This window comes from Pleurodeles waltl, chromosome 7, assembly GCF_031143425.1.
Source record: "Pleurodeles waltl isolate 20211129_DDA chromosome 7, aPleWal1.hap1.20221129, whole genome shotgun sequence".
NCBI classification, from domain to species: domain Eukaryota; kingdom Metazoa; phylum Chordata; class Amphibia; order Caudata; family Salamandridae; genus Pleurodeles; species Pleurodeles waltl.
In genome coordinates this window covers 599378023-599398842 of record NC_090446.1, presented here as the reverse complement: position 1 = coordinate 599398842, position 20820 = coordinate 599378023, and the positions used below count along the sequence as shown (strand labels likewise).

The 20820-nt window shown below is 49.7% G+C and overlaps 1 protein-coding gene across 1 annotated transcript in view; it reads left to right on the top strand.

Annotated features, from left to right (window-relative positions):
- Nucleotides 1-18964: 18964 nt before the first annotated feature.
- Nucleotides 18965-20820, top strand: part of F12 (coagulation factor XII) — a 101469-nt gene continuing 99613 nt past the window's right edge. The window contains exons 1-2 of the mRNA XM_069244488.1: nucleotides 18965-19068; nucleotides 20565-20604. Coding sequence (XP_069100589.1) covers nucleotides 19006-19068; nucleotides 20565-20604 — 103 coding nt within the window. The 5' untranslated portion in view covers nucleotides 18965-19005. The remainder of the gene's footprint in view (nucleotides 19069-20564; nucleotides 20605-20820) is intronic.

Genomic DNA, 20820 nt, shown 5'->3' with positions numbered 1-20820 from the left:
ATCACAAGTCCATGAAGAATGCAAGCAGATGACACACGTAGGTAACCACACCTGTGAAACCGTAATGGAAATGTACAACTCAGTTACCAAATACTGCTTGAAAATGACAGACAGGATAGAGGTAGAAGTGTGAAAGTACTCGTAGTAGGCAAGAAAGTGTTCTCACCTGTGTATCACTGGAAATATTGCTGGATGACTGAGTCCCTGTTGTCAATGTCTTCTTCCTCTGCTTCCTCCTCTTCACTGTCCACAGGCTCCACAGCTGCCACAACACCGTCATCTGGACCATCCTCCTGCAGAAAAGGCACCTGGCGTCGCAAAGCAAGATTGTGAAGCATACAGCAGGCGATGATGATCTGGCACACCTTCCTTGGTAAGTAGAATAGGGAACCACCTGTCATATGAAGGCACCTGAACCTGGCCTTCAGGAGGCCGAAGGTGCGTTTGATCACCCTCCTAGTCCGCCCATGGGCCTCATTGTAGCGTTCCTCTGCCCTGGTCCTGAGATTCCTCACTGGGGTCAGTAGCCATGACAGGTTGGGGTAACCAGAGTCCCCTAATAGCCACACACGGTGCCTCTGGAGTTGACCCATCACATAAGGGATGCTGCTATTCCGCAGGATGTAGTGAGTACTACACTGGCACTGAGCCAGGGAACATATCATTTACCTGGGAGATGTACTGGTCTGCCAAACATACCATCTGTACATTCATGGAATGATAACTCTTCTGGTTCCTGTACACCTGTTCACTCCTGTGGGGGGGGACCAAAGCCACATGGGTCCCATCAATGGCACCTATGATGTTGGGGATATGTCCAAGGGCATAGAAGTCACATTTAACAGTAACCAAATCCTCCACCTGAGGGAAAACGATGTAGCTCCTCATGTGTTTCAGCAGGGCAGACAACACTCTGGACAATACGTTGGAAAACATAGGCTGGGACATCCCTGATGCCATGGCCACTGTTGTTTGAACAGACCCACTTGCAAGGAAATAGAGCACTGATAGCACCTGCACTTGAGGGGGGATCCCTGTGGGATGGTGGATAGCTGACATCAGGTCAGGCTCCAACTGGGTACACAGTTCCTGGATTGTGGCACGGTCAAACCTGTAGGTGATGATTAAATGTCGCTCCTCCATTTTCAACAGGTCAACCAGCGGTCGGTACACCGGAGGATTCCACCATCTCCTCACATGTCCCAGCTGACGGTGCCTAGGAAGGACAACAGCAACCACAGAGTCAAGCAACTCAGAGGTATGTACCCACAGCTACACAGAACACGAAACATAATCCAAAAAGTTGTCTGTATGTGTGTTGAGTTCAGGCCTAGGTGTGTGTGACGCAGTTGAAAATGAAGCCATGTGGGCCCCTGAAATGGCAGCTGCCTGACCTCTAAACTGGGACAATGGGATGTGAGGTAACTTCGCTGGCGTTGTACACCGTTGCGGTAGGCGGTCGAAGACCGCTGCGCAATGCTGCATTGGTTAACATTGGACCCTATGGGTCCCAGGAGCCAATGACGAAGTGCGCAGGCGGTGATGATACGCACCGCCGCGGACGTCACCGCCGCGGACGTGACTGCCATTTTCTATCTGTTGAATCACTCAATACCTGATCTTCGACAGGAGAGGACCTATACTGCAAGTGCTGCTGTGACCTCGGTCTGGAAGAGAAAATGGCTCGTGCATCTGGGGAAAGGGCCCCTGCCTTCACTGCACAGGAGTTGGAGAAGCTCGTGGACGTGGTCCTCCCCCAGTACACGCTACTCTACGGTCCTCCAGACCAACAGGTATGTACACAGGGAGCATGTTGTATGGGCTATGCCTGGGTAGAGAGGGCTGGTTGTAAGAAGGAAGGGGGCAGAGTTCTGCAAGCATGAAGGACTGTGAATGCATGTGCCACATGGCAAGGGTAGGGATGTGGGCCACTCACTTCGACGGTGCAGTTGGTAATGACTTCTCTTCTTCCCCTGTACATGTCATGTAGGTCGGCGCCCACCAGAAGAAGGATATTTGGCGTGCCATCGCCAAGGACGTCCGGACCCTGGGGGTCCACCACAGACAGAGCACCCACTGCTGTAAAAGATGGGAGGACATTCGCCGCTGGAGCAAGAAGACGGCGGAGGCTCAGCTGGGGATGGCCTCCCAACGTGGGAGGGGTGCCCATCGCACCATGACCCCCTGATGTTCAGGATCCTGGCGGTGGCCTACCCTGAGTTGGATGGGCGCTTGAGGGCATCACATCAGACACAAGGGGGTGAGTACACTCTCATTCAGCGGACTTTGCACGCAGTGAAGGTGTCTGGGTGGGGGAGGAGAGCTGTGGGTTTCCCTAGGCCAGGGCGAGTTCCGTAGGCTAGGCCCCTCCGTAATGCAGGCCATGTGGCACTCCACCCCACATCTGTAGAGTGCCAAGTACAGGTATACATGCCCCTGTGTCATCTATGTGTGCTGGCCATATCCCAGGAACTTCATCAGTAGAGCCCAACAGCGCGGCGTAGTGCAGGGGGCTGCTGTGTCTGTATTGTCCGCCAACGGTAGCGGTAAGCCATGCACTCAACCTGTCTTTCTTCTGTCGCCCCCCCCCCCCCTTTTTGTGCTTTCCTTGTTCTTTTGTGCATCGGCATCATCAGGCGGAGGTACAGTGGCACCGGAGAACGAGGGAGCTGCATCCCACATGGCCATGGAGGGCCACACCACGGACTCCGAATACACCAGTGGGATGGAGGGCGAGTGGAGCTTCACGGCAGGGACAGGATCAGCAACCAGTGACACGGACTCGTCCTCCGATGGGAGCTCCCTTGTGGTGGCGGCGGCATAATCTGTGCCCCCCACTTCTACAGGTACAGCCGCCACCCGCCCTACCAGCACCGCCCTCCCAGCAGCCCCTCAGCCTTCGCCCCATGCCCGCTCACCCAGGAAGGTGGGCATCACCTTCGCCCCAGGCACCTCAGCCCCTGCCCCTGTCACCTCTGCTGCCCTCAGTGAGGAGGCCATTGACCTCCTCAGGTCACTCACTGTTGGGCAGTCTACCATTGTGAATGCCATCCAGGGTGTAGAAAGGGAGTTGCAACACAGTAATGCATTCCTGGATGGCATTCATTCTGGTCAGGCTGCCCTTCATCGAACCCTGCAATCTCTGGCCTCAGCACTGATGGCAGCCATTGTCCCTGTGTCTAGCCTCCCCCCTCCAACTTCCTCCACCCAGACCCAATCCCCTTTACCCCAGCCTATCCCAAGCACACCATCAGACCAGCCTGCACACACGTTAACACACAAGGGAAGCTCAGGCAAACATAAGCACCACACATCCCACAGGCACTCACGCAAGCATCACACATATACAGACACAGCAACATCCACTGCCTCCACTGTGTCCCCCTCCTCCTCGTCTCCCTCCTCCCTCCCAGTGTTGTCTACACTCTCACCTGCATGCACTACCACTACAGCCACTAGGTCCCGCACCAGCACACCCACCACCACACCCCGCTCACCTGCACTCACCACCCCCACTCCCATTTACATGTCCCCTGTGTCCTCTCCCAGTGTGTCTGTGACGCCCCCTCCCAAAGTCCACAAACGCGGGCACACACCCACCCAACATCCATCCACCTCACGACAGCCTCCAGCGCATGCACCTGCACCCAAATCAACAAAAGTTACACCTCCTACAACCACCTCCTCTTCCTCCACTCCCAGACCCCCTCCAGCTACCCGTCCCAGTGTTCGTCAGAAACTTTTCCTGAGCAACCTTGACCTTTTTCCCACCACCCCCATCCCCCAATTCATAGGTCCCGTACTAGCACCTCAGCCAAAAAATGTCCGGTACCAGTGGTGCCTGTTAGAGGTATGTGGAGTGCACCGGGCACCAGGGCAGCCAGTGTGATACGGAGCCACAGCACAGCCAGTCCCCCCCCCTGTGAAGCACTAGAAGTTGGACAGTGGCCGACGGGACAGGGGGAAGACTCCAGCCGGCAAAGCCGCTCAAAAGGGTCCCGGGGGGACTGTCCACTCAGCTGTGACTTGTCCCAAGGTGGGGAAGGGGCAGAAGAAAGCGCCAAAGTCTGGGAAGAGCAGCATGGCGGAGAAGCCCGCCATCATCCCCGCTGCCCAGGAGGCCACCGCCAGCCCCATCGTCACTGGCCAGGAGGCCACCGCCAGAGTCAGTGCCCAGGAGGGCAGTCCCATCGTCAGTGGCCAGGAGGCCACCGCCAGAGTCAGTGCCCAGGAGGCCACCGCCAGAGTCAGTGCCCAGGAGGGCAGACCCATCGTTAGTGGCCAGGAGGCCACCGCCAGAGTCAGTGCCCGGGAGGGCCCCGGCAGCCACAGCCCCGCTGGGCAATGAGGGACCGCCATGGCAGACACCGCTGCACAGGTCAGAGACAGCAAAGTCAAGCACCACTGAACAGGTCAGAGACAGCAAAGTCAAGCACCGCTGAACAGGGCAAGCACCGCTGAACAGGGCAAAGACCGCCATGGCATGCACCGCTGAACAGGTCCGAGACAGCAAAGTCAAGCACCGCTGAACAGGGCAAGCACCGCTGAACAGGGCAAGGACCTCCATGGCATGCACCGCTGAGCAGGTCAGAGATAGCAAACTCAAGCACCGCTGAACAGGGCAAAGACCGCCATGGCATGCACCGCTGAACAGGTCAGAGACAGCAAACTCAAGCACCGCTGAACAGGGCAAGCACCGCTGAACAGGGCAAAGACCGCCATGGCAAGCACCGCTAAACAGGTCAGAGACAGCAAAGTCAAGCACCGCTGAACAGGGCAAGCACCGCTGAACAGGGCAAAGACCGCCATGGCATGCACCGCTGAACAGGTCAGAGACAGCAAAGTCAAGCACCGCTGAACAGGGCAAAGACTGCCATGGCATGCATCACTGAACAGGTCAGTGACAGCAAAGTCAAGCACCGCTGAACAGGGCAAGTACCGCTGAACAGGGCAAAGACCGCCAACTCAAGCACCGCTAGCCCATGAGCAGCAGGGGCAGTGACGGAACCGGGACCGTCACGGGGAGAGTGATGCACTCTGGGCACCAGTCTCCCTCCAGAACCAGTGGAGAACAGCATCCACTTGAGAGACTGTGGCTTTGTACTCCCCAGGATTGAACAGTGGGCAAACCACCCACTGTAGAGACTTGAGAGACTGTGGCTTTGCACTCCCCAGGATTGAACAATGGGCAAACCACCCACTGTAGAGACTTGAGAGACTGTGGCTTTGCACTCCCCAGAATTGAACAGTGGGCAAACCACCCACTGTAGAGACTTGAAAGACTGTGGCTTTGCACTCCCCAGGATACATCAATGGGCATGGAGCCCCCTCGTGGATCTGGCGTGGTGCTGTCATCCGGCTGAGGTGCCCCCCCTTCCCTTCCCCCTGAGGTGCCTGTTGTATTTCTATCTGATGCCCTAGCAGTGTTCTCTCCATTTTGCTCAGGTATCGTGTGTGGGCCTCGCCCATGCATTTTGGGCCCAGTGGTCCACGGACATTGAATGGTGCATTACCTGCACTACTAATCGTGATGTATACTTTGTTGAATGTGTATATATATCTGTATATATTTGGTTACTGTATTTTGATATATTACAATTGTTGCACTCATTTCCTTTTGTCTTTGCATTCTTCCGGGGGGTTTGGGGGTTGTTACTGTAATGTTTGGATATGCATTGGTGTGTGTGTTGTAGTGGGTGAGGGTGGGGGTGGGGGTGGGGGTGTTGCGTGTGTGTGTCCCTGACTTTTGCCTCCCCCCTCCCCTATGTCGTAGGTGCAGTAGTCCCCGTTGTCGGCATTGATGATGTTCGTACAGGAGCAGGAAGACTATCGCAGGGAGTATTTGGAGTTCCGGCTCCATGGTGTCCTCCTTCCTCGTGGAGTGTGTAGAGGTGAGCGTTTTCCCATTGAGATGGCTGTTTCCGCTGTGTTTTTATCCACGGTGAATCCGCCCCGGAAAAGGTGGCGGATTGGTAGGTTGTGATAATGTGGGCGGTACTTTGTCTCCCGCCTATCTGTTGGTGGTGACCGCTGGGCTGTTTGTCTTTACCGCCGTGGCGGTCGGAGTGTTAAAGTGGCTGTCTTTGTTGGCGGTTTCCGCCACGGTCATAATTCCCTTTTTTTTCCGCCGGCCTGTTTGCGGTCTTACGGCCGCTTTAACACCGTCCGCCAGGGTTGTAATGACCCCCTTGGTGTTGTGTCTGGCATGGGACAGCAAAGTACTGTGGCAGTGCACATAGCCACCCTTTCTCTTTCTCAGCAAATGGCAGTCTGCCTGTGCATTTATGTGCTAATATCATATGCGATTTTGCCGCACCTGGTATCTTCACATGCATTATAATACATGTATGTGCTATTTTATCATTTATTGTAATCACAAATGTATATCCACATAACATACCACAAAACATTCACAAATTTCACATGCTTGTTACCTTCATTGAAGGTGGTCCAAGGATGTCCAGAATCAAACGCCTAAAATTAACTATGAAAAAGAAAGCAAAATAATGTACACAAGTAGGCACCTTAAAAATCAGTATGTAAGCTTTAAATCCCATGTAGGTTATACATGCCAAAAAAACTGTCTGCCTTGCTCATGCAATGGTGTAAAAATACAAAGATTTGATCACAATACAAATAAGCACTGGCAAGACCAAAGGTCTGACTTGGTCCACCAGCTTTTTGAGACTTCTTGTTGGGTTTTGTTACGGCTTTTGCTAAACGTTATTGTTTGGGAAACTGCTATGTTTTTGTCAATCTAAAAAAACAATGACTAAAGATTCCATAAGTCATTATGAAGTCAGCCAGTGGCTGAAATGGAGTGACACGTTGTCCCTTGATGCATGCGCAAGCGAGTTGGGAAAGATGTGAATGACACAACCACAGATAAATGGATGAAGCACGGCTAAAAAGCCCTAAAAGTAACTGTCATACATGTAATTTTAGCAAAGTCAAAAGGTCTTGGCTAACACAGGCCAAAAAAAGCTGTTCATTGTGCCATTGGCTGTCAGCTTCTTGCCCTTGAGACAGAAAGAAAGGAATAAGGAAGAAAAGCAGGAAAGAGGGAAAGAAATAAGGTGAGAAGGAAAGAGAAGGTAAGAAAGAAAGGAAGAAAAAATGAAAAAAGAAGACAGGAAAAAAGGAAGGCAAGAAAGAAAGAAGGAAAGACAGATGGAAAGAAAGGAGGAAGGTGAGAAAGAAGGGAAGAAAGAGAATAAGAAAGAAGGAATGAAAGGTAAAAAGGGAAAGCAAGAAAGAGGGAATGGAATAAAGAAGAAAGAATAAAAAAAAGTACAGAAAAATTGGAAGAAGAAAAGACCAGGAAAAAGGGAATGAAAGAACAAGAAAAAAGGAAAGTAAAAAAGAATGAAAGAAAAAAGACAGAAGGAATTAAAGAATGAAAGGAAAAAAGAAGAATGGAAAGAAAGGAAGGAGGAAATGAAAGGAAAGAAAGAAGAAATGCAAGAATGAAAGAAAGGAAGGAGAAAGAAAGGAAAGAAATGAAAGAATGAACGAAAGGGATGAGAAAGCGAAATGAAAGACAGAGAAGGCATGAAAGAATGAAAGAAAATAAGGAGAAAGAAAGAAAAAGAAAGAAACAAAGAAAGAAGGCAATAAAAAAGTGTTACAAGTGCTTCAAATTAAACACAACAAAGGCTGCTTTCCTTCCTGGACCAAGTTTATTAAAGAAACATTGGTGAAGTTGAGACCAGAATAAACGTGTTCTTAAGAATTGTCCGCTTATTAATTTTTTGGGGGGATACTTCAAAAAATTTCCTAGTGCTGGTTTCAGGCAACCTGCATATCACAGATCGTCAAATTACATTATTAATGTTTTCTTAAAGATAGATAGCTCAGTTGTGGTGCATTATTACATAGGAAGTTTATCCAGGCAACCGGCCCTAGATAGGAGAAGGATCTGCCACCAGTTCTTGCTTGGTGGATTTTAGGAATTCTGGCCAACCGACGATAGGACATAGGCCCTCATTACGACCCTGGTGGTCAGTGATAAAGTGGCAGTAAGTACCGCCAAATTATGACCATGGCGGTGATATCTCTGAAAGACAGCCAATGTACCACACCGACCGCCAGGGCGGAAACAACAGTTACCACGGCGGTAGCCGCCTACAGCCAGTTGGAAGACAAATTTCCGCCCACCATATTATGACGTGGCAATCTGCCACCTTTTCCAGGACGGAACCAACACTATCAAAAGCCTGGCAGAAACACATCACAGAAGTGAAAGGACTCACCGTTGGAGACACAGGGAACAACCACGCCGCCATGGAACCAGAACTGCAAGTATTCCCGATGATCTTCTACGTTATGCTCCACCACGAACACCAACGCCGTTGAAGATGACGATGGTTCAGCCGCCTAGCACACAAGGGAGGGGGGAGGAAAACGAGAGTGACACACACACGAACAACACACACCCCATACACACACACCATACACACAACCAGCTGCACAAGAAAAACAATTTATCCCCTTAAATTAGCTGCCTAATGCAAGGACAACAGGAATTGACTAAAGTGATTGTAATAAGATCAAAATAAAAATAAATAATTTGATTTGGCAATGCAACAGATATGTACAAATGTACAAAAAAGGGACACTGCCCAGGCCTCAGTTCACAGGGGCCACATGGCCACAGGGCAAAGTCCAAGGCCCACCTCGTTCCCTGCACCAATACAGAGAGAACACTGCAGAGGCATCAGTTGGCAAATAGGCAGGCACCTCAGGGGGACGGGGGGTACCTCAGCCGGATACGGAAACAAGACCACTGGTTCTGGAGGGGGCAAAATGCCCTGTGCTTGGTCCTGGGGAGTGCAAGGCCACAGTCTCTCGAGTGGGCTACTGGCCCACTGGTTCTGGAGGGGGCAACATGTCCTGTACTTGGTCTTGGGGAGTGCAAGGCCACAGTCTCTCAAGTGGGTGCTTGCCCACTGGTTCTAGAGGGGCAACATGCCCTGTGCTTGGTCCTGGGGAGTGCAAGTCCACAGTCTCTCAAGTGGATGACTTGCCCACTGGTTCTGGAGGGGGCAACATGCTCTGTGCTTGATCCTGGGAGAGTGCAAGGCCACAGTCTCTCAAGTGGACGACTTGCCCACTGGTTCTGGTGGGGACAGGCCGCACAACAGCCCATGGAGGCTGGATCATATGGCGTCCGCCGGCAGTGACGGCTGCACTGTGGTGGTGGTGGTAGTGGGAGGCTCCTGCTCAGCCCCTGCACCCTCTGATGGTTGCACTGTGGTGGTGGTGGTAGTGGGAGGCTCCTGCTCAGCCCCTGCACCCTCTGATGGCTGCAGAGTGGTGGTGGTGGTAGTGGGAGGCCCCTGATCAGCCCCTGCACTCTCTGGTGGCTGCACTGTGGTGGTGGTAATGGGAGGCTCCTGCTCAGCCCCTGCACTCACTGATGGCTACACAACCACGGCTGGCAGTGGGGGCTCTGTTACAGCTGCTGGTGCAGGCTCCTTCCCCTTTTTTCTGGCAGGTGAAGGGTCCTTCCCCTTTCTGCTGGCTGGTGCAGGCTCCTTCCCCTTTTTGATGGTTGGTGAGGAAACAGGCGATGTGTGCATGGATGTTGTGGAGGTATCTGCCAGTGAGATGTGTGTTCTGCTTGTTGTGGTGATGATGCAGGTAGTGGATGATGATGTAGTGCATGCAGGTGTGAGTGTGGACGTAACTGGGTGGGAGGCAGAGGAGGAGGAGGAGGGGGGGACAGTGGAAATAGTGGATGTTGTTGTGTCTGCAACTGAATGGTATTTGTGTGAGTGCCTGTGGGATGAAGTGTGGTGCTTGTGTTTGCCTGTAACACTTTTGGGTGTTGTCCTGTGTGCATGCTCGTCTGGCTGTGTGCTTGGGATGAGGTGGGGTTGAGGAGAATAGGACTGGGAAGTGGTAGTTGGAGGGGGCGGTTGAAACAGGGACAATGGCTGCCATCAGAGAGGAGGCCAGAGCCTGGATCGATCTCTGTTGGGCCGCCAATCTACTGTGAATGCCCTCCAGGAATGCATTAGAGCGCTGCATCTGGACTGCCAGCCCCTGGATGGCATTCACAATCGTTGATTGCCCTACAGAGATGGATCTCAGGAGGTCAATAGTCTCCTCACTCAGGGCAGCAGGGCTCACTGGGGCAGGGCCTGAGGTACCTGGGGTGAAGGCGATGCCCACCTTCCTCGGTGAATGGGCACGGGCAACTCGCTGAGGGGATGCTGTGAGGGCAGTGCTGGTACAGGGGAGGCAGCTGTACCTGTAGCTGGGGTGGTCACAGAGGTGTCCGCCACTACCAGGGAGCTCCCATCGGAGAAGGTACCTGAGTCTGTATTGTCCCCTCCAGTCTCCGCCGTGAAGCTCCCCTCGCCCTCTGTCCCACTAGTGCCCTCAGTCTCGGTGCCTCTGCTCCTCCGCCAGATCATGCTAATGCACATAAGGACAGGATGACAAAACAAGAAAGGGGGGAGAGAGACAAATGATACACTGGGTCAGTGACTGCACCAACACCACTGTTGGTGTACAGAGCACCCTCACACACAGGGTACAGGCCTACGCACTATGCATTGCACAAACAATGATATTGCCAGCCACCAAGGCATGAGGAGGAGCACACACCACCAACTGCAGCACACCTGGGACCCATGCAGCCCTGACCAGTAGTGGGTGCTAACAAGCTAGGAAAGCAGTATTTCCCCTCCAGACCCTTAGCCACCAGAGGACCTGTGCTGCTATGTCTGGCCTGGCCTAGGGGCACCCACTGACACACACCCACCACCCAGATACCACCGCTCCAGCCGTTTCCTTCAATAATGGCCTCTGTACTTACCCCCTTGTGGCTGCTGTGTTGCCCTCAAGCGCCCATCCAGCTCTGGATAGGCCACCGCCAGTATGCGGGCCATCAGGGGGGTCCGGGTTCAACGGGCACCCCTTCCTCATTGGGAGGCCATCCCCAGGTGGGCCTCCGCGGTCTTCCGTGCCCAGCAACTCAGGTCCTCCCACCATTTCCAGCAGTGGGTGCTCCGCCTGCCAGAGACCCCCAGGGTCCACACCTCCTTGGCGATAGCACGCCATATACCCTTCTTTTGATGGGCACTGACCTGCAGAGGCAATACAGACAGGAGAACACCCACCATTAGACAAACAGTCCAGCCAGTAACCTAAATGGCCCACCATACCCGTTTCCAGCACTATTGGCACACACATAGCCCAGCACTCAATATGTACCCAGCCAGGAGGATATCCCTCCCCCCCTTACACGATGCCTTCACACACACACCTCCATACATTCATGCCACATGCATCGTGCCCACAGTGTACTCACCTGTTGGTCTGGAGGCCTATACAGCAGTCCGTAATGGGGTAGGACCCCATCCACCAGTCTCTCCAACCCTGCCGAAGTGAAGGGTGGGGCTCTTTCCCCGGTCACACAGACCATGGTAGGTTCCAGACACAGGTCACAGAAGCACATGCAGTGTAGGTCCTCTCCTATGGAAGGTCAGGAAACAAGTGAGGAATCAGATAGAAAATGGCGGTCACATCCATGGTGGTGCATACTGTCACCACTGGCGTAGATCACCATTGGCCACAGTACCCCATAGGGCCCAATATTAACCAATAAGAAATTGCACGGTGGTTCCCGACCGCCTCCCGCCATGGCGCACAATGTCAGCGGCATTACCTCACTTCCACCTGTCCCTCCATACAGGATAGGCGGACGCCGTTTCAGGGGGGGCAGGCTTATGGAATAATGCTGCGTCACATGAGAAATAGGCACATGCTGGAAAAATTACACTGACCCATTACATGTTTACAGATTGGAGACTACTGTTGTGCCTCCATTGTTCAGTTTGTGACAGCCTCCTCACTCTTTTTTTCCCTTAGATTCCTACCGCTACAGATGAATAGGAGATGGAGACATACCCCTGTGTACAAACCCCTGGTGGACTAGGCTACACTGGAGGACAGGCACATAATACTCACCTAGAGACTGACAGGGCCACAATCACAGAGCTGTGTGCCCAAGTGGAGCATGGCCTGATATCTGCTATCCGTCATCCCACTGGGATCCCCTCTCTTGTGCAAGTTCTATCAGTGCTCCATTTCCTGGCAACTGGTTCTTTCCAAGTGACAGTGGGCTTGGCAGCAGGAATGTCACAGCCAATGTTCTCAATAGTGCTGACAAGAGTGTTGTCTGCCCTGATAAAACACATGTGCAGCTACATTGCATTCCTCCAAGTTGAGGATTTGTCCACTGTAAAGGCCGAATTTTATGCAATGGGACATATCCCAAATATAATTGGGGAGAGTGATGGAACACATATTGCATTTGTCCCCCTCCCCCGCCAATATGGACAGGTGTTCAGGAATCGTAAGAGTTTCCACTCTGTGAATGTGCAGATGATGTGCTTGGCGGACCAGTATATCTCCCACGTCAGTGCTAAGTATCCTTGGTCATTGCATGATGCCTTTGTCCTGAGGAATAGCAGCATTCCAAATGTGATGGGCCAACTACAGAGGCATAGGGTGTGGCTCATAGGTGAGCCCCGGCTCCCACCCAGTATATGTTGGTGTATGGGTATGGTGTTGGCCATAAAGGATAGTGTGTGGCTAAATGTTATCCCTCAATATTTGCAGGTGACTCTGGTTACCCAAACCTATCATGGCTGCTGACTCCTGTGAGGAATGCCAGGACAAGGGCAGAAGAACGTTATAATGAGGCACATTGGTGAACCAGAAAGACAATTGAGATAACCTTTTGCCTCCTGAAGGCCAGGTTCCGTTTCCTCTGTCTGACAGGTGGATCCCTGTGCTACTCATCCAAAAGGTCTGCCGGATAGTAGTGGCCTGCTGCATGTTGCACAACCTGGCCCTCAGATGCCATGTCCCTTTTCTTCATGAGGAGGAGACTGGAGATGCCCCTGTGGCAGCAGTTGACCCTGTGGACAGTGAGGTTGAGGAGGCAGAGGATGAGTATAAGGACAACAGAACAACTGTAATCCATCAGTACTTCCAATGACTCACAGGTGAGACGGTGTAACTTTACATTTCAATGACTTTGGTTGTATTCTGTGTGGCATTGGCATGCTGGTATTCCCCACTTATATGCCCACTTGCTGTTCCCTCTGGCTATTCATTTTTCAGATGTTGGTGATTTGACAAATACTCCTGGTGTGATCACAACAGCCAGCTACAGGTCATTAATTCTATGCTAATTCTATGTACACTTCGTTTGCACTGGCTATACCTGTTTCAATCAATACATATTTGAAATACATGACATACTCAAAATCGATTTTTATCAAATGGTGTTTATTGAAGTGCTAACATATAGAGGGCAAAGTGCAATGGGATGGGGTGATGATGGAGGAAAGTCCAGGGTATTGTTCCAGTCTATTTGTAGCACAGGTGCATTGTCCAAGGGGTCATAGGAAGGGGAGCAATGGCAGTTCAAGGTGGACAGGGTGACTGTGTGGGACACAAGAGAGACAATCAGGGGAGTCTCATTTCCTGGTGGGGGTCTTGGCAAGTGTCTCTGCGTTCTGTCTGGACTGCAGGGAACGTAGCGGGGTGGTTCACCTTCTGCAGGGGGAGGGGTGCTGGTGGCCTGTGAGTCCTGTGGCAGGGCCTCCTGGCCACTAGTGGCAGCGGAAGTGGAAGGCTGTTCAGATGACTGGCTAGTGGCAGGGGCCCGCTGGTGTGAGACTGCCTCCCTCATAATGTTGGCCATGTCTGCCAGCACCCTTGCTATGGAGATCAGGGTGTTGTTGATGGCCTGCAAGTCCTCCCTGATCCCCTGGTAGTGTCCCTCCTGCAGCCGCCTGTTCTTCTGCACGTTGTCTAGGATCTGGCCCATCGTGTCCTGGGAATGTTGATAGGCTCCCAGGGTCTCGGAGAGTGCCTCCTGGAGAGTCGGTTCCCTGGGCCTGTCCTAATCCTGGAGCACAGCAGACCTCACAGTGTCCCTCTTGGCCTGTGCGTCTCTCTCCTGAACCGTATACCCACTGACCCCAGGTTCCTGATTGTTTTGGGTGCGAGGTGTAGCCTGGGGTCCGTGTACAGGTGGGTACATTGCTGATTGACGTGTCATGGGGACAGAGGTTTGGGGATGCTGCGTGGGTGCTGTGGTGTTGTTTCCTGATGGGAGAGGCTCTGTGGTGGTCTGTTACTGGGCTTGGGTAACTGGCTGTCCAGTGGTCTCTGATGGGCCAGGTAAATCGTCCAGATCCTGAAGGCCAGAGTTACTGTCATCAATGTGGGCCTCTTCTGTTGGGGGACTGGATAGTGCTGGCCCCTCCTCTCTGGTGACATTGGCTGGGTACCTGTGGGGATGTAAATGATGTGGTATGGTTAATGTGTATGACATATTGTACATCCCTGGCTTCCCCTGTATGGTTAGTGTTGCCCTGCCAGCTTTTACTTGTGTATGTTGGTGTATGGTGGGATTGTTAGTTCTCTATGCTGTGCATGCTTTAGTGATGAGTGTCCATGCAGGGCTGTGAGGGGTATACATGCATTGGTACAGCATGCAGGGCTTGGCATTGGGATTAGTGAGATGTGATGGTGGGGCGTATGGGATGTAGTGGAGTGATGGGAGTGAGGGTGAGGGTATGTGATGGCATGCAGGTATGGGGGGTGATAATTGTTAAAAGTTGACTTACCAGTGTCCAGTCCCCCTCCGACTATGGCCAGGCCCTCAGGATGCAGTATTGCCAAGACTTGCTCTTCCCATGCTGTGAGTTGTGGGGGAGGAGGTGGGGGTCCACCGCCAGTCTGCTGGATAGCGAGCTGGTGTCTTGCTGTTATGGAACGTACCTTTCCCCATAGGTCGTTCCACTGTTCCTGATGTCGTCCCTTGTTCTGAAGTGCTGTCTCACGTCATTGACCCTGTCCATGATTCTCCACCATAGCTCCATCTTCCTGACAATTCATATTTGCTGCACCTGTACTCCAAATAGCTGTGGCTCTACCCTGACGATTTCCTCCACCATGACCCTTAACTCCTCCTCAGTGAAACTGGGGTGCCTTTGTGGTGCCATGGGTGTTATGTGATGTGTGTTGGTGAGGGTGTGTTGGGTAATGTGTTGGGGTGTGTGAAGTGGGGTGCGTGAGGGATGTATGGGTGTATGTGGTGTGTGTATGTAGTTGTGTCAGTGGTGTTGGTGTCAGTCTCGTACCAATGAATTGTAATCGTAAAGGGTTGTGGGTAATGTGGGTGTGTGTTTTATAGGTGTGTGGGTGTGATGTGTGTATGGGTGTCAGGTGTGTGTTGTTTGAATTGGCCAATGTGTTGTTGTTTTGTCTGTGGGTGTCCATTGTGAGCATGGCGGTATGTACCACCAATGGTTTACCGCCATTGAATGCCCGCTGTGGTGATTCGTGGGTCATAATGTGATGGGTGTTGTTATGTTGGTGTTACGGTGTGGGTTCCTATACCGCCACTTTATCACTGACATTTGGTCTGGCGGATTTGTGTCTGTGGCTGAATTCTGTCAGATTGGTGTGTGTGTGTCATTATATGGTGAACGGCTATCTGACGCGGCGGCGGTAGGTTGGCGGTCGTCAGCATAGCGGTAAGCGGGATTTACCACCACTGTCATAATGAGGGCCATAGTCTTTAATTCACTTCCTGAAATAGCCTGCTCTGGTAGCATGCAGTGCTTTGTGGAAAAGGACTAAAGATATGAACAGGATCGTTTTTGCAATTGGGAGCCAGTGGAGTGCCTTCAGGTGAGGAGATTTATGAGTTTGTGGGGAGAAGATTAAGGAGAGTTTGGGCACCGAGTTATGTACCACTTGAAGTCTGTTAAGAAGGTAATCTGGGAGACTCACGTATAGAGCATTTCCATAATGTAGTCTAGACGTTATCAATGCCTGAATCACCATTTTATTTACTTCAACAGAAAGTGTGAGCGCGTCTGACCTTATTTGTCCTTTATTTATTTTATTTATAAGGGGAAGCATTAGAGGGTCGATGGACCTTTGGCCTCAATTAAGATTGTTCTATCATGGACACAATACCTGCACGTAACCCGCCTGCCGCAAACACAATCAAATTGAATAAAGCATTTGTCAAATTTGAGTCAGTAACCTTCACGCATCATGGCCCATGTGACCATGAATAACCACACCTTTTAGTAAAAATTAAAATATTTATTTCCCTGTATTAACAATGCTAAAGTCATGTAAAGCAATCTCAAAACCAATTGATACACATAAATGAACAACACAGGTTGACCAAAACGGCAGAAAAACCTCAATTTAACCAATGCGTTTAATACTAAACATTTGAGAGTGATCAAGCAGATTAACATCAACAATAACTGAGTTAAAGAAATAGCATACATTTAGACATTCACAGAAGAACAAAAGCAATCATTGGTAATAATATTTGTAGGCCATGGACACTCTAACTAATCCTCTAATTCGAATGGCATGATTGGCTTTCATGCAAAAAAGAAAATACATACAAAAGGTTAATTTGGAAAACATCTAACTATGATTCTAGTAAAAAATATAGCGTTGGTACCTAGAAAACAAAAGGACACTTCTTCCTCAGCTGGACATCCGTTTGGTCAGCATTCATAGTGGGGAAAGTGAAAGGGACTGACTCAGCCATGGTGGGCTTCAAGTCAGCTGAACCAACATAAGGGCATCAAACGAAGGTAGCAGCATCCAAGTCTCTTTCTCTTTCTATCATCTCTCTCGTACCTAACTAAAGAACATACTAACTGGACTGCAACTAACTAAACTGTGACTGACCGTCCCTCCTAAAGAAAATCGGGGATAAACTAAAACTACACAGTAATTTCTCATGTCATCATTGGTCAGAATATCAAACGTTCACACTGGAACCAATGATCATTAATTCCCTAATCAGTGATATAGTTAGGCTGTAGTTCACACATTGATGATTGGTTCCTCTTCTCCTGTTCCTGTCACTAGTTTTCTTCGAGTAACTTTTGTTGCGATTTACATCTCCGGTCAGTAAGGTCATTGTTGAATCCTAGGAGCCTTAGCTTCTCACACACCAAAGATACAAAATATCAACATCTGACACGGGACATTACAGCAAGCAGTTCTCATGAGAAAGTTAGGACATCAGCTAGTTTAACATTGCAACATTACAAATCTGTTTGGTCAACTCTGCGTGAGCAAGGAACAATGAACAGTGAAGCTTCTCCCCTTGCACCAGAAAACACTTACAAACATTTGTTAATGTCATGTAACTTAGCATGAGTCTCTATCGACTAGGCCCATGATTTTCACAATTACTCTACATTTAGTAAATTAAGCAAATACATTTAGTTAATATGTCAGTATGATCCACTCATACATTTTAATCCTATTCTGTGCATTTATTTCAAACAGTTAATGTTATTTTCTTTATTACTTTCGCATAGATTATGGTGGCCACTCAAGTGGGCACATTTTACAAACTGTTGGTTATTCTATATTATCATAATTAATGTCAATTCCTAGTTACTAATCAATACAAATTCATTATTAGTTAAATCAGCTATCACAAAAGCAGGGAAAGACATTTTTTTCAGAGTTGGAAGCAACCCACAACTAGAGCCAACCACCAACTGGGTTTGTGGTTGGAAGGAGAGGGCACTATCAAATTCAATTCATAAATTCTTTGCAGTGCCCTGTTGGGGATCAGGCCAATACGCCCTCCATGCATTTGGTGAGGTAGGGCCAAAAAATAAGACCTCTGTCTTGTCAGGATTACATTTCAATTGATAGATGGATATCAAACGTATATTATGGAAGCTTTCAATAACGTAATACAGAACAGTTTCAAAATGAAGCAGTCTGTTATGCTGTGAGATACCTGCAATCCAACAGTGAACAGAGAACACTACAAAAATAATTTGCAAGTGGCAGGAGACAGGAACTGATAAAGTGTGGAATGAGGCCTATGCTCACATCTGTTATAGCGTCCTTCTGTGACACAGACTATTAACACAAAGGCAGCATCGAAATAATAAGTGAAAACTATTTTCACAGAAGGGAACTAGCTTGTTTGTGGATATGCTGCTTGTGAAAGAGCAAAATGCAGTTACTCAAAGTGAAGTTATCCAGCGGCTGAAGTGGCCTGACCCCCTCCCTTCCCCATATTGTATTCTGTAGTTGGCGGAAGTAAAATGTGAATGTCACACCAGCAGACCAAAGGATTAAGAAAGCGGGCTGAAACCCCATTTAGATAAGTATATTGTACATATATTTTTTTTTTAAATCAAAAGGTCCTGGCTAACGGCAGACCAAAAAAGAGTCAATGTTATTTGCTCTTTGAAATAAAATAGGGGTTGTTTGCTTATTACCTTTAGCCTACCCCTAAATGAACTTAAAATATCTTTTGAAGCCTCAGTAGAGGTCCACTCACTCTCCTGCTCATATGAATAGCCCAGTGCCTTCCACATAGAAATCAAATCTCACCCCACCTCAGGGATAAGCAACAGGAAGGGCATATGTATGTTAGACCGCTTTGTCAGGGAAGCCATGGGAATACTCCACATTAGGATCTTGTGGGTTCAGATCTAAAGGTGACCAAGTTTGTAATTTGGGGTCTTTGGGGAAGAAAAGAAAAGAACCAAGTTTGATGGTATGGGGACTAGCATGACATCCTTGAATCAAACAGCAGATGTCATGATACCAAAAGTCAGCACCTCCTTTTATCCTGTGTTGAAAATCCCATCCCCCAACTCGTCAGCACAGTGTTTGCAGGCTCTCCAAGCACAAAGCCCCTCTGGCACTGGATCCAGAATCGTTTCAGAGATCTAGATCAACTATGCCTGGTGTCAGAGCTCTGAACTGTCGCACACAGGGAATGCTGATTCCGCACAAAGGCCTTCTCTTGCTGCATGTTGGAATTCTTTCCTAGCAGAAGAAATGTTCTTTCACCCACGACGCATCACCTCGGAGAGAGACTTTGCCTCCTGTCCATCGATTGCGCCATGTTTACTCTTCTCCTGGGCTCGGCCAGGGCTCTGGTCACTGGCCGCCATGGAGTCCCTGCGGCTGCTCCTGCTGCTCGCGATCCTCCTGCAACCTGAGCTCTCCAGACCGGTAAGCATGTCTAGAAAAATGAAGAATACCTTATTTTGGGGTCAAAGCAGTGAAGCAGGTTTTGGAATTGCTAAAGGAGCTCCAGTTTGCCTCCATCAGAGAGTCCATGACAGTTGATTCAATAGGAACCACCACACGGAGCACACACAGGTGACTGCAGGGCAAATAATTACTTTGCTGTCCTTAGGACCAACTCAACAAGCAACGTCCTGTAGAACTGTTCAACCTGATTCATGGCCTCATTCGTCGAGGCAGTCCGCCATTTTAGCAGGTGGCGTAGTAAGTTAACCATTCGTTGTTTGCTTGTGTGTGTGACGTGTAGCTGTGAGTGTAAACCCGCAGACTCATCTTTGTGTTCTACAATGCATTTAGACACATTTAGTTACGTAACATTAATATATTTTACTTACAACGCTCCAAAATTGAAGAACTGTGGCAGTAAACACGATATAAAAATATAGCTTGTCTGAACAGCTGTGTGATGAGTTTCAACTACTCCTTGTAGAGTAAACGTATTACCCCTCTGTACTTACCTATCTGGCAGAAGGACTAACTGTGCCTTCACTCTCAGGCTCCATCTGCTCGGCCTGTGTGTTTGTAGGTATACACGTGTGACATGGCAGCCTGTGTGTGCGACGACCTAGACAGCCATACTTCGTTCTGAAACAATGGAGCGTTATATGAGAGAAGGGTTGTTGGCCTGACTCCCTCTGAATACATCCAGCACATTAATTTCCCGTTATTATGGTTTCTAGCACAGCACCTACCCTTGGCTTTTTCATTGTGATGTGTTTTTGAACCATGAGATTATCGATTCCCTGATTACCACAGTGTATTTAACCCCGGTATGCAAGACACACTAATTACCCTAGGAAATGTATTTTTTTTTTTACCCCAAACAATAAATAGACGGGCAGTCGGGAAATGTCACTCCTGCCTTGCAGTACGCACTGCGTGAATGAGAATCTGAGGAGAGCGATGCTGGTGACTGTTTCCCTACCTGGAAAGGAATGGATAGGGCCTGTGCCGGGGAACAGAAGGGTGCAGCGCCCAAGGGAGTAGTGAGATGGGACTTGTAGCGACAGTCTCAGAGTAGTTCCTGCCTGTGAATCTGGAGATAGGGCCGAGCCATGGCGATATGATGGCAACAGAAGGATGCGGCTATTGTCTGGGAGTAGTGAGAACCTCTGCCAGGTATTCGGGGAGCACGGTGTCCACCGGAGAAACGAGGAATAGGTCATCTAATGGGGAGTCTGGGGACAGGACATCTCATTAGGGATTAGGGTGGACAGCTTCTTAGCGGAAATCAAGGGGAAGAGCTTCTAGTCAGGAATCAGTGGACTGAGGATCTACCAGAAACACGGCTGATCTCCAGGCTGCGCATGTGCAGCACAGCTATTTTTCTGTTAAATGTTTATCGGGGAGGGCAGTGTTTCATGTATTATGGAGTGCTGTGTCTTATCAAACATACATATTTCCTGTACTTTTTTTTTTAGGTTTTGCCCCACAAATCTAAAAAGGATCATGTTGCAGTTGGTGAGTGTTATTTTTCTTATGTGTGGACAGGGTTATGCAGTCTTTGGATCTGTCTATATTTTCCAATTATTCATTTGCAAAAAAGGAACCGGCAAATAATTATTTGATGACAAATGGGTCCTTGTTAAGAGCCTTTCATTTTTGGTTGTGACATTTAAACAGCTGCTCCATGCACAATACATCCTGTTGGAGCCCTCTCCGACTGCGACCATCAAT